Here is a 13,765-nt window from a genome sequence, read left to right as displayed (position 1 = left end):
AGGATGTGAGTAGGTGCTTGCTTCGTCATTAAACTCACGTTGATTATTATCTGCATCAGCATGAAGATTAGTATGAATTAAAACAGGGCTGTGGATCACTCCCTGCTTCACCAAAACAAATAGATCCTCCTGAAGATTTAAAACTCGGTAAATGAACTAAAGGAAGTGTACTGAGGCATATCCGGGGCACGGTAGGCCCAGTCGTTTTAGGCCAAGGATTTGCTGTGCAGAGTTGCGTCCCTTGGACACGCGAGAAACCTATGATTGTGGGTTCGATTCCAGATTCGCCCCGATTATGTTTTTAGGTTTGTCAGCACCATACTCGTGCTCGTGGGTTTCACCGAAGTGGTAAACGTCTGAGACCTGCATCACTTGGGGCTTTCCGCCCACATTAAGCTGAAACGCCGTGATATAATAGAATACTGTTAAAAGCAGCGTTAAACCCAACTCACACACTCACTCATTGACGCGTATTAAAGTTGTCCATCTGCTTCAGATATGTCTCCTGTAGACAGATTGCTGACGGTGTTTGTCTAGCTATAAAAACTAGCTCCAGATACTTCTACATTTCCACTGAACTAATGGATCAGAAATGTTAATGTTACAGGTGGATGAACAGGAGATCTACTTCTCCCATTTCATAGCGACTTACTTTTGTAGGAATGAGAAGACCATGTCCTCCAAGGTTTGGAACCGAATATAAATATAGATAGAGTCATGCTGACCGTCTGGATTACGATCTGATTTTTTTAATAATGAACTTTTTCATATCAGGCGATGGTTTCGGTGTGGATGCCGGTGCCGGTGCTGCTGCAGCAAAGATTAGTTGTCTGCCAAAACACATGATTATTAAGACCTATTTTTTAAGGTTGGCGGTACATTGTCGTCGAGTAAGACTTTAACAAACTGGTGCTGGATTGTACACATTGGACATGGCTTCGAGGAAGCCACATGGCCTCCAGAGCAGTCTTCACATTTAGGCCGTCTGGTACATTATCCTCAGTTTCATGTTCTGCAGTTTGATGACATTTCATGCTATTGTCGCTTGGTTGTGCACCGTACCCAAACTGCTGGCATTTGAAACACCGAAGTAAGTTTTGAATGTACTTATCAACTTCTTTCCTGCTTTGATATGTCTTAAGGGAGTTGGTTTCTAAAAAGTCATTAAATACGTTTTCATTTAAAGATTGCATCTTCTCTTTTTTATGGAAGGTTGTAAGGTTGTAGATTGTGCTGTTGTTTTATATTCAACAACTAGCAATCAAAATCGAAGAAAAGCAATAAAGTGCCATGAATAAGGCAAAGAATTTAGCCTCAAATGTGTACCTTCAGCAGCGGAAACTTAAAAAAAAGTCGAGACCAACTATTTGAAAAATTATTTTGCGTGGCATGTTCCTCATAGGATGAATCATTTTATGCACTTTTGGGGAGGCTGAACCATTGTGTAAATAGTTCCCATCCCAGCTCCCCGCCCACCACGAACACATGGCAATGATGTAACAAGTGTATATTCAACTGGCCGCACCACGGATACTTCTGGGCATACGACTCAAGACAGTAATTATATTTCAGATTTGAAGATTTGTTACGTAAAAAAGCCAAATCGAAAGTCTCATAAAAACACAATAACTACTTAGGGCTCGCAATGGCCAGCCCATCCTACCAACCGTCTGGGTGAGGTGAGGGGCGAGGTGGATTATTCGGCAAAGGAACAATATTCCCGTACACGTTCTTCCATTGGTCCCAACAGGGTTGAGAAAAAGTAGTATTCTTCTACTTATCAGAAACCTGCTCTACAAAACAACACCAACAAAACTCAAAAACTTCGATTTGGTCTTGTGCAGCTGGGGGATCTGTTCCCGGTGACAGGATAACATTAACACAGTATGCCTTTTGATTGTAGTCCTCGTGTGGTCCTTCAGTATATCATCAAATCGACCAATGTTGAACGTGAAGGCAACTTCCATTTAAAACAAACGAAGATTCATGTTCAAACATCTTTAAATAATTTTCAGTCAAGTTGGTGGACACTTTTCTTTTCAACCCATCTCCATGCACAAATATATTCATGTGGCACACACTATTGCAAAATCTGTCCTAATTTGATAACCTATCATGAATTCAAATCTATCTTTACAGCTAAAACATACTGGACAAAACTAAAAACGTCATATATGGCATTGAATGTACCCTTTGTGGATAGATGTCTTTTGAGAGAGTTATCGTGTTGAGCCAGCAAAGATCAGGCATGGATTAACAGAAATGTTTCATGAGAGAAACATATCACCCATTTAATAGCCCTGAATGTCCTGAAAATATAATTAAATATAATTGAATATAATTGAATTCGACTGTTGTGTCCAGCAATGCCATATGGATATTATGACAAAATAAAAAAACATTGGCAGTCAAAATGTTCCGAATGGTCAAAAGCAATACTTTTTCCATTGCATTAAAAGGGTGATGAGGATAATATTGATACCTGTCGGGGAATATCTTTACTGAGTTGTTTGGGAAAATTATATCCCATGATTCTTAATGGCAGGTTAATGTTCGGTCAGATGCAATGGGAGACATTTATGAAGAACATGCAGGATTTAGAGCTGGATATTCCACAATCGACAATGTTTTCATTTTACAAGCTTTAATTACAAATTGGCTCTCTAAAAGGGGAGGTAAATTTTATGCATGTTTTGTCGATTTCGCTAAGGCATTTGATTCCGTTATAAAAAACAAAAAACTCTAGCACTGCAATATTTTCTAGTAATGTAATACTAGTATTTGAGGTAAACATGAGTATGCAAAACAAACTGATATTTGGATAAGATGTTAAATTCTTTGGAATATGCTTGTTTCTTAATTGAAGATAGATTTTACACACGAGCATAAAATGATCCTCTGGTAATTGGAAATCGGCTTCTTCCTTGAAAGCCTCCCAAGATATTTTGTAATGATTTGCTGCGAGACGACAAACTCACTATGCCAAATATTTCTGACTCTCTCTAAGAGTGTTGTTTCAAATCAAGGACATTAAGTATTAGAATGTATACTATTTATACACGGAAATTGCATCCGCAAATATTACATTTGTTATAGGAAATCTATTCTTCCTCTTCGCACTTTTTTCGCAGTACTTTATACACTGCATTTTTACCCTTATGTTTTGCAATCATGGCTGCTGTCTTACCACGACGGTTTTTTGCGTTAATGTCAAGAGTATTCTCTCTCAGAACATGTTGGACAATCTCCATACTTCCTATTTTACTGGCCAGATGAAGGACGTTGTTTCCTTTTTTATTCACTTGTGATAGATCAGCTCCTTTTTGCACAAGTAAGTCAAACACTGCTCTTTGTTCCCTCTGTGTGGCCAACATCAGCGGCGTCCTCCCATCTTGTCCTTGACTGTTGATATCCACTGTGACCATAGACAGGATATGCTGCACCATGCCAAGGTGTCCTCCCATGCAAGCCACATGTAGGATGTTTTTCCCCGTGTGACTAAGTAGTGAAGCATCAGCGTTCTTTCCCTTAAGGAACGCAAATACGTCCCGGTGTCCATTAAATGCTGCACACATAAGTGGAGTTATCCCATATTTCTCTCTACAGTTGATGTCAAAAGCGCCCTCTGAGAGGACACATTCCACCATGTCCACATGTCCTCCAAGACATGCCACATGGAGTATGTTTTTTCCTCGCTTATCGGTGTGAGATATGTCACTACTATTCTCGACAAGGAGGTCAAACACATCTTTATGTCCGTGCTCAGCTGCAACCATCATTGCTGTCCTTCCATATCTGTCACTACTGTTGATATCAATTCTGGTTTTGGAGATGACCTCATTCACAATTCCAGTGTGTCCTCCGCGGCAGGCACAGTGAAGGATGTTTTGTTCATCATTATCACTTAAAAACAAGTCAGCGTTTTCACTCGTAAGGTAGTTAAATACCTCAAGATTCCCTTGCAAAGCTGCCCACATCAGCGGAGTTCTCCCGTCTTTCCTTGGTCTATTGATGTTAGGAGCTGAGGACATCGTGAGAATACTCTTCACTATGTCTACGTGTCCCCCAACACAAGCCATGGTAAGCATGTTGTCTCCGTCACTGTCCAAAAGTAACAAATCAGCTCCCACAGACACAAGGAATTGAAAGACCTCACTGTGGCCATTCTGTGCGGCCCACATAACTGGTGTCACTCCATATGACTCTTGGGCATTGACATCTATTGAATTATTACTCATCAGTTCTTTCACGCGGTCCAGATCTCCAATTTGGCAGGCCCTATGGAATGTGGTATCAGCAATTCTTGTCCTCGTTTTTCCTGGTGGGATACAAAAGTAGTAAACCAGATTTTTATACACATTTATAGATAAAAGGGTTATTCAGAAATTGTTACTGCTGCAACAATACTGACATGTTTTCATTTTGAACTTTTTCGGCGGAGGAAACGTTAGATATTTCCACAGTTGTAGAATGATATATATATATATATATATGAGAGAGAGAGAGAGAGAGAGAGAGCGAGAGAGAGAGAGAGAGAGAGCATATTTGGTAATTCGCGAGATCACTCTCAATCTACGCTCTTTTACATGAACTACAATTCAGTCTTCACGATTATAATTTTTTATTTGTCTAATTGATTATAATGTATTATTGCTTGTTTAGTTAATGCCATGACCATTGATATTGGTATCTTCCGACAGGACATGTCCAAGTAAAATTCTTTGGCGTTCTGATTTTTCAACATAAAATACCCCAGCAATGTGGGCCATTATTTGCATTGCTTGTATTTTTGCCAATATGACAGGAAGTAGCCATTACCCTTAATGTCGGTGAATTCTACGCTTACCTGTGATTAATCCATCACTTTCCACATCTGAAAAAGAGACATGTTTAATCCTGTCATGAACGAAGTCTAATAAGTGTCTACGCCCTCTCATACCTGTTCTACAATAATAACTGCACATTAAATGGATAACACCATATTCGTCATACAAAGGATAAGTGCGAGTGAATTAAGGTTTATGGTCACATCGGCAATATTTCTGCCATATCGTGACTAAATCAAGGTATATATTAATATATTATTAATTAAGTTATTAGTAATATATCAACCAAAGGTAGGTCACGATACTAGGGAGCATGGGGACTTACGGTACTTCTGATACCTACATAGTACCCCAGCAGGATTTACCCCATCCCTGTGGCTTCTGGTGGTTGTTGGAAACGTAAGCAAATAATCAAAGGCTAAGAACAGCTATAAGATTTTCCAAAGGTATTTAATCATGTCCTGCAAGTTCAAAACTAAGAAAGCATGCATATGCTCATGAATATGGGAAGTGAACATTAAATAGCTTTAGTGCAGTAGTGAACGCTTGAGAAAGGCGAGTTGTCAGTGAAAGGAAGAATCACGTGAGAGTGAACGAGTCTAATCTAATCCAGAATATCACGGCAGGGGACACCAGAAATGGTGTCCAACATTGTACCCATGTGAGAAATCGAACCCGAGTCTTCGGCGTGACAAAGCTACCCCACCGCCCATAAATCACACGAGAAGAAGAATTCAGCACAGCTGCGTTCACATGCGAGAAAAATACCACATTCGTTCTGTTTCGGAGTAAAACTAGGGCTGAACATAGCCTGATAAATCCGTGAATGAGTGAGTGAACTATGTGTTCATGCAGTGTTGAAGAATATATCAGCTTTATACGAAACGCGTGTCAGGTTGATGCGAGTTGAAGCAAGAGCGATGCAGGTTTGAGTTGACCACAGCGTTAATGGAGGATCATTACCATAAATTGTGGCGCTGTAGTTTTTTCCAAAACTATATCAGGCACGTGCGCCAGTATGTAAACACTACCTATAGTATGCTAAATCATATTCGTTCCATTGATTGCTTTGCTGTTGGTTTCTATTAATCTAAATCATGTTGCCAAGTGCGGGTTTCAGTTCCATCTCTCGTGGCATTACAACTAGGGTCATATCGACTGCAGCGTCCATGCATAACTCAGATTAACAGTTCAGAGGGGGCCACCATCTTACTTTCAAAGGCCTTTGCTGTTTTTCGTTTCCGATCTTGAATCCTTTTTTATAATTCGTTTTCGACGAAGTAAAACATGTCCTGTATTCAGAAGCATGATTAACGAAGTGATAGTTGGTTATAGGCTTTAAGAATCTGGATCATTTGAACTTTTATGTCGTACAATGGCACAACAGCAAACTTGTCTGAAGGATGGCTCTGTAGCCCCCAGTAGTGGCATACAAAACAACCGAAGCTACCGGTCTGAGAATTATATTCTTACCTGCAATTAGGTCTTGTCTTCTGGCACCTGAGAACAAAGGAACATGTGAAATGTTGCCCAGATACACAGTGAAAGCCTATTCAGCATTATCTACTTTTTATGAGTGAGTGAGTATGGTTTTAGCAATATTCCAGCAATATCACGGCGGGGGACACCAAAAATAGGCATCACACATTGTACCCATTTTGGGAATCGGCGTGACGAGCGCCACCGATTATTAATGAAAACTTTAAATGTAAATCGGTTGTGTCGATTCACACATTTGGACCTGCCGACTTATCTAAATAAAAGCAATAAAACCCTTTTCATATTCAGGAGACATTGCTGCTAAAAGCTCAGTCGATTGAATTATTACGACTATGTCAAAGGCATGTGTTTTTGAATCTCCATCACATAGTGATGGTACCAGGTGTTCGTTAAAAGGTAAGCGTATCATGCAGAGTCAAGTCAATTATTCAAATTTTCATTGATGCGTCAAATTGTAAATAACCATATGTCTGTGATAAAACGTTTTGAAAGGTTTCCTGTGGCCGTGAAAGTGGTAATCCTGAACAAACAATTTCTTTGAGCAAGGGTCGTTTGAAATCGTCCCAGAAACAGCATACTTGATTGTACGTCAAACGTTGTGAAATGTGAACACCTAAGGCTAGAACTGCTAGACTATTGTTTGCCATAAAGGGTAAGTCTCGATTGCCTCTATTGATAAAATAGAGACGACTATATTCCACAGAAATTACTTCAGTTTTCAGACTGAAGATGTACGTGATTGAATGAACTGTTGACGATGTCCGTGTGTTGTTTGTAACCATAAAAGTTGAAAAACAACCTCAAGGGGTATGCTTTGTATTCCTAGCTTGAGAATATATCAATGTTTCAATATCTTTTAAGTTTTTTTATATTTTGTAGTTTAACTGGTGTCCAAGAAATCACATTGTGGGTTGTAGATTTGTGAATTAATTAAAAGTAGTGCGTCTCAAGTTGCATGTGTTATTGAACAAATCACATAACTGGAATGTGATAATTACCCATTAATTGTGCCCAGCACTCCCATTTGAGTAATAATATCTCTTCCCTTACGTATCATACGTGAGAACAAACATTCAGAGTATGCAACACTTACATTTTTGGTGTAGACTGAAATGGAAAGAAACTAAAAATGAAACAATTTCACATGTATAAGAAATTATTAAGTGATGGAATGTTGATTATCATTCATAACATATAGGCTAATATTTGTCACGTCCATCTTTTGTATCTTTTGTATTAAAGACGACAGCTGTTATGTTCAATGAATACATGAAAACTCTTATCACAACGTTACAAATTCGTAAGTATCAAGTAACTTTCAGTTGATTGTTTAGAGCATAGATAACATAGGGAAAAGTAGATGTCACGATGCAGCTGTACTGACGTATATGTTGCATATAGGCGTGAGTTCAGTGACATTGATTAGATTCCCGTGCACACAACTACACATTATCCAAAACTATGGCGTTGGTGGGGAGTGTTTTAAACAGGCATTTTATCTGAAATAGACATGTAGAATATTGGCTACTTTGTGAACCTTACTAGTTGTGTGTACTTCATTTTGTCACTTGAACAGTTATTGTGGTTTGTCCTGGTGAGCCATACTAGACATGTAGAGACAAAGGAGACAACTGCACACTGCAGTTGTACTGCTATATATATATTGTCACTACTGCACAGTTTGCACATGTTTAGTGGCATCGATTAAATAGACGTGCACACAGGCCAACACTATGTGATGACTAGGAAATATGCTGTATATGTAAGGTATTAGGCCAGGTGACAGTTATAGATACGACTTACATATGAGATGAGCTGCATGCTTACCAAACATATCCAATCACTACACTGATTAGAATCACGAGGGTTATCACCACCATTACAGTGATCAACACTGGTGTAGGATTCTTCCATGGGTCTGTTGTGCTCTCCGTGACCTTTGGTTCGTTTTCTTCCTCTGAAACTGTATACAGACCACTTGTTTTTCATCATAGAAAATATCACTCATTCTGGTGATTATCTCTAGATGGAAAGGAGTATTTGTTATATTTTACAATGATAAAGAATATAGTGATATGTGTCTTTCGCATCATCTGTATTACACGTCCCTGTTATCCTAGTAAACACAGAGATGACCATGAATAGTAATGCACTTTCTCGATACACTGATGAACTCGAGGGTCCCAGGTCAAAGACCTTCCCACACATTGTAAGGTAGAGATGTACATTTCAGTAAATGACAACAATGTTTTACGCACACGACAAGCTCCAGTCATTTAGGAGATGAACCCCACTGTAGAGTAGATACCTCTGTTTTAATTTGGAACAGAGTGATTTACATCAAATTTCAGAACACAGTAAGTTTATCTCCATTCTGCCATGACAACAACAACGATTGGTAAACGTGGTCTCTTGCAACGCGTAGTATCACAGGGTACAAAGTTCCCCAATCTTAGAACATTCTGAAAGGTGGTAACAGGTAGTAATATATGTAACAAATATTACTCAAGTTCAAGATTAAAAACACCATAGTGCGTGAGTAGTTCAAAATAAGTGTTCAAAACACATTGCTTTTCAAAAAGAAGTTAATAGATAATCCTCCAAAGATTTTTTTAAATTTCTACTGACCTGTTGTGCACTGTATGGACTCACCAAGTCATTTCTTTGAAATCAGCGAGAGAACTCATTTATTGAAATTGACAATGCCATTTTCATAGTAGGGGTGAGAGGTTGTAGAAATAGTTTTTAAAATGCTACACAAATATATTCGCTACAACAAACTTCATGAATTACAATTCTACTATTCATTTTGCATGTGTAAGTCTTATTAGTTATTTAGCAATAACCCGAAGGAAATAATAAATTGTTGCTCACACTTCAAAACTGTCAATATGGCTGCCAATGTTTACATTTTCCGTGCCTCAGCAGACAGGTTATGAAGAAAGATGGCGACCCCGATAAATCATGTGGTTCAACATTAACCTGTAGATGCACTGGGAATGAGCCTGCTGGTACAATGTGATTATCAATAGAACAGCCGCTTTTTAGGCTGCAGACAAGACGCTTTTTGCCGACAAGCCGGCTACTTTGACACGAGGAATATGCATGATTTGACCTGTCAATTTGAAGTTTTCAGGGATTCAACGCAAGAGTGAAAGAAAATTATTGTCACAGTTGAGGCACAGAAACAGTGGCTCATGAGGGATTTTCTTAATTGTGCCTGTTCTGAAATGAAACTCATCAAGTTTGAAAAGTTGCTATGATCAAGTGTGCTTTGAATTCGGTGATGTCGGGGACATTGTTTTTCGCCTTTGGAAGGGAGCTAGATAATCTAGGAGTGCTTTCTGACTGGCGTTTAAATACTCTCTTGCCAAATCCTTACGGTGGTGGTAGACGTAAATGGTGATGAATTTCGATCACAAACCTGTTTGTAAACAACATGTAGGTCTGATTGACAGGTTCGTTATGTGAATGTGTACAACGTGTAAACTGTGATCATCTACATTACATTTTGTAAAACATACCTTCACAAAATGTTCCCTTTTTGCCAGCAATGCATCCCAATGTACACACTCCATCTTGGTGATTGCAGGTGTTGTTGATACAGTTCTTGCTGCATTCTTTTCTGCATTTAGCATCATACCAGCCTGGAATGCATCCTTCAGAACAACTTCCACTGGTCCTGTCACAGTGAATAATGCCCAGATCAGGTGATTTCCTACAGTGATCAGAGCAGTTTTTGTCACAAGCATCTCCATATTTGCCCCATGGACAGTTTTGGTCACCTCTGACTTCCAGTTCTGCAAAAAGTATGAACAAATACATAGCCAATGCCACATTCTCACTGACTTCATTTTCAAATACATAGTTCAAATTCCGAATTCCGTTTTTTTTAATCCAAGAGGGGGCCCAGTGGTCTATGGCGCCGCGATTCGCTGTGCAGAGTTGCGTCCCTTCGGCACGCCAGAAACCTCTGATAGTTGGTTCGAATCCCGGTTCGCCCGGATTATGTTTCTAGGTTTGTCAGCACCATACCCGTGTTCGTTGGTTTCACCGAAGTGGTAAACGTCTGAGACCTGCATCACTTCGGGCTTTCCTCCCACATTAAGCTGACACGCTGTGATATAACTGGAATACTGTTAAAAGCGGCGTTAAACCCAACTCACTCACTTAAAATCCAAGAATAGGTGTAATGTACTTAAAAACAAACAAAAAACATAACAAAATTGTCTCAGTAATGTATAAGATATTGTGAATGGATATACTCACCCAATATGATTAGTAGCAAGCTTAACATCAATATTCCTGAATATATAGAATGCTCCTCCATCTTTCGCCTGCAACCATACATGGAACGGGTATGCTGAACAAATACAAATGATTTAAAAAACAAAACTGACATGTAAACTAACATTGATAACAAGCGAAATTAGATAGAAATTGAAGTAAACACGTAATATTCGGTTGGGGCTCGGAAGGGAATCATACAAGTTTAGGGATACTTTGAACATTACCATTCACGTTTGTGATTTTCATTTAAAAAGTGGATTGTATTTAGTGGATAGCAGTTCTTTTAGAAGTAGCCTGTAAAACAATCTCTTCTTGAGTGGGTTTCATGTAACATACACGAACCTGGCATGTGTATATATTTTTCGGTTTCATTTGAAAACTACAGGTAACCCAGCTCTTAATTGTATATGTTCTTTCCCCTAAGTGTTACATACATTGTAGATCCAAAGAGCTAATTTCTAGGATTATTGTTTTTTGGTATACATTCTCGTATCAACAGTTATATAATCATAATCAACTGCTAAATATTGGAGAAGGTGTCCATGTACCTTCATATTTGTTTGCCTGTTTGTTGTTTATCCCCGAACGCAGCAATATTCCAGCTACATGACGGCGGTCTGTAAATAATCGAGTCTAGACCAGACCACCCAGTGACGGATATCATGAGCATCGATCCACGTAATTTGGATAACATGCACCAACCAAGTCAGAAACCAAGCCTGACCACCCGATCCCGTTAGTCGCCTTGTTAATCAACGACAAGCATGGGTTGCTGAAGACCCGTGAAGATCCGGGGAAGAATAGGTCTTCAGCAACCAATGCTTGTCTCTCCCGTGAAGATCCGGGGTAGAATAGGTCTTTAGCAACCCATGCTTGCCGTCAAGGGTGACTGTGCCGGTCGTAAGAGGCGACTCACGGGATCGGGTGGTCAGGCTCGCTGACTTGGTTGATGTACATAATTCGAAATGTTATAAGAAGGTCAAAGCATATTTAGTGAAAACGCAAATTGAAACAATAACAATAACATAACTAAACTTTGTTGTGGGCGTTTGATTTTTCACCGCATCATAAACAGTATGTTAATATTTAAAACACTCTGAACACAGAGCATCTGATTAAAACTATGGATGATAGATAAAACCTATTAGGTGGAATCCAGTGATTGACATCTTAAACATCGATCGATGCAATTGGGATACAACGGTGTGCCTCAACCAAGTCAGCGGGCTTGACCGCACTAGTCGCCTTTTACTACAAGCATGGGTTGCTGAAGACCTATTCTACCCCGGATCTTCATGGGTCAAACATGGGTTGCCAAAGACCTATTCTACCCCGGATCTTCACGGGAGAGACAAGCATGGGTTGCTGAAGACCTATTCTACCCCGGATCTTCACGGGTCGCCATCGGTGGGACAGGATGCGCACTACACGTTCTATCATCACTATTTGATAGCGAGTCATAAAAACATGCTTATGACATATTCTGAATCATATATTGATTCTGCTTTTAGAAGAGATTCCAACGATTATGCAAACGGTTTTGTTGCTTTTACTCATCTCGGAAAGTGTATTTTGTAAAAATGTTAATAATCGTTTACACATCAAGAGATGTTAAATATGTTTCATATATACACCATTTTGTCCAGATTATCTTACGTTATATTCAGACTAAAACCTATGTCAGGTAGTGTGGGTTACCAGACATGCACTAAGTTGGTTAAGAGCTTTCAGGAAGGTCATTTTGGCCTTCAAAAGATTGTACGTGATTCTGTTCTAACCTAGTTGTATGATAGAGGTTATGGCCATATGATCACCCAACGTTTACAGTTTAAATAAATGTCGATATCAGTATCTGTAAGAAACGAACAGTAACAATTTTAATTAATGCATAACAGCATGCTATGGGAAATATAACTCGAGAATCCGAAATCAGCGAAACAGAGAATGTATAACAGTGACTTGTACATCAACTTTAGCAGAAACGTGACTATTGTGGCGCGATAGAATCGTATGATAATCGTCATGAGCCGTATTGTTTGATAATATAATTTTGGGCAAACAAAGTCAAAACCGATGGACGCCACTTAAACGATATTGTATGTGGACACTGAAGCAGTCGTATAATATAATACTGATGTCGTAACGTATGTGTCGTCCATAAAGAGAACTACGCTGTTCTTTTGTTTGTCGTTATGTATGTCATACGTTCTTGGCCATTGAAGATTACTTTTCGTACAACAAGTAAACAGATAGTGCATTTTAATAAGATCGTGATTTGTCATTAGCATTTATGACATTTTATAGAGACTTTCTATTGTAATAACGTTCAGCAAAACTTAATATTTCGAAACTACTGTATACAGCTTTGGACAAAACCATAGTGTTTTTTTCTAGAAACAGACTATTTGATACTCACGTAATGGACAATCCACCCTTACAGCCGTCCCATACTGCAATCAGGTCGATGTTTGTCTGTACAGTTCCAACTAAATGCATTTGTGTCAACGATAGCCTGTGCACGAGTGGTATGACATGTAACACAGTGATGCTGTCAAAGGAAAGAGTCAATTGTACGTACACCACTATAACCTTGCTGCGCTGACAGCCACTGTATTGCAACTGGATTTTCTGGTTTCAAACATATGCACAGTCATAGTTACCGTAGCGTGACTGGCTGGTAAAATTACATATCGTGAAATGTACGGTATGTAGATACAAATAAGCCAGTACACAATATCGTGTCATGTCTTGCTCACCCGAAAAGTTTACAATCTAAAATAGGATAACCATTGGACAAGTTGCTGTCAGCATTCATACCCACACACCAAGACTGAGCCAATAAAATAACAGAATGAAGTCATCAAAAGAAGGAACATGAATGCCATCGTTTCTCAGTCCGACAGTTTCACACTTTTAATGCAGAGGTCAAGTCAATGTCAAGATTAACAGATTATTGCAAACAGCAGAACCTGTCTGGAGACTTCCACTGATCGGTACATATAACATTGCAATTACAATCTGAACAAAGTTATAAAGATTCGGTCATATATAACGAATTCAGGGGCCATGGTTGAAAACATATCAAGGTTTTGCTCCATTGGTCTCATGGGTTTAAGGGGAGAAGGTCAAATCAAGGTCAGGATTAATAT

General features: G+C 39.1%; 1 protein-coding gene across 2 annotated transcripts; it reads right to left on the bottom strand.

Annotated features, from left to right (window-relative positions):
• Positions 1-2,754: 2,754 nt before the first annotated feature.
• On the bottom strand, positions 2,755-13,267 carry LOC124149954 (ankyrin repeat domain-containing protein 50-like). Of its 2 annotated transcripts, XM_046521804.2 has the most exons (8): positions 13,033-13,267; positions 10,596-10,663; positions 9,851-10,126; positions 8,154-8,289; positions 7,420-7,433; positions 6,300-6,326; positions 4,847-4,873; positions 2,755-4,318 (listed from the first exon to the last, which is right to left on the bottom strand). In XM_046521804.2, the coding sequence occupies exons 1-8, from the start codon at positions 13,110-13,112 to the stop codon at positions 3,102-3,104; spliced, it is 1,845 nt and encodes a 614-aa protein (XP_046377760.2). In that variant the 5' UTR covers positions 13,113-13,267; the 3' UTR covers positions 2,755-3,101. The 2 variants fall into 2 exon arrangements, with proteins under 2 accessions (XP_046377760.2, XP_048247436.1); XM_048391479.1 differs by lacking the exon at positions 4,847-4,873.
• Positions 13,268-13,765: the final 498 nt, after the last annotated feature.

The sequence above is a fragment of the Haliotis rufescens genome, unplaced genomic scaffold (genome assembly GCF_023055435.1).
Source record: "Haliotis rufescens isolate VD_foot unplaced genomic scaffold, xgHalRufe1.0.p SCAF_9, whole genome shotgun sequence".
Taxonomy (NCBI): Eukaryota; Metazoa; Mollusca; class Gastropoda; order Lepetellida; family Haliotidae; genus Haliotis; species Haliotis rufescens.
Note: the sequence above shows the minus strand (reverse complement) of the source record. Positions and strands in the feature narration are given on the sequence as shown.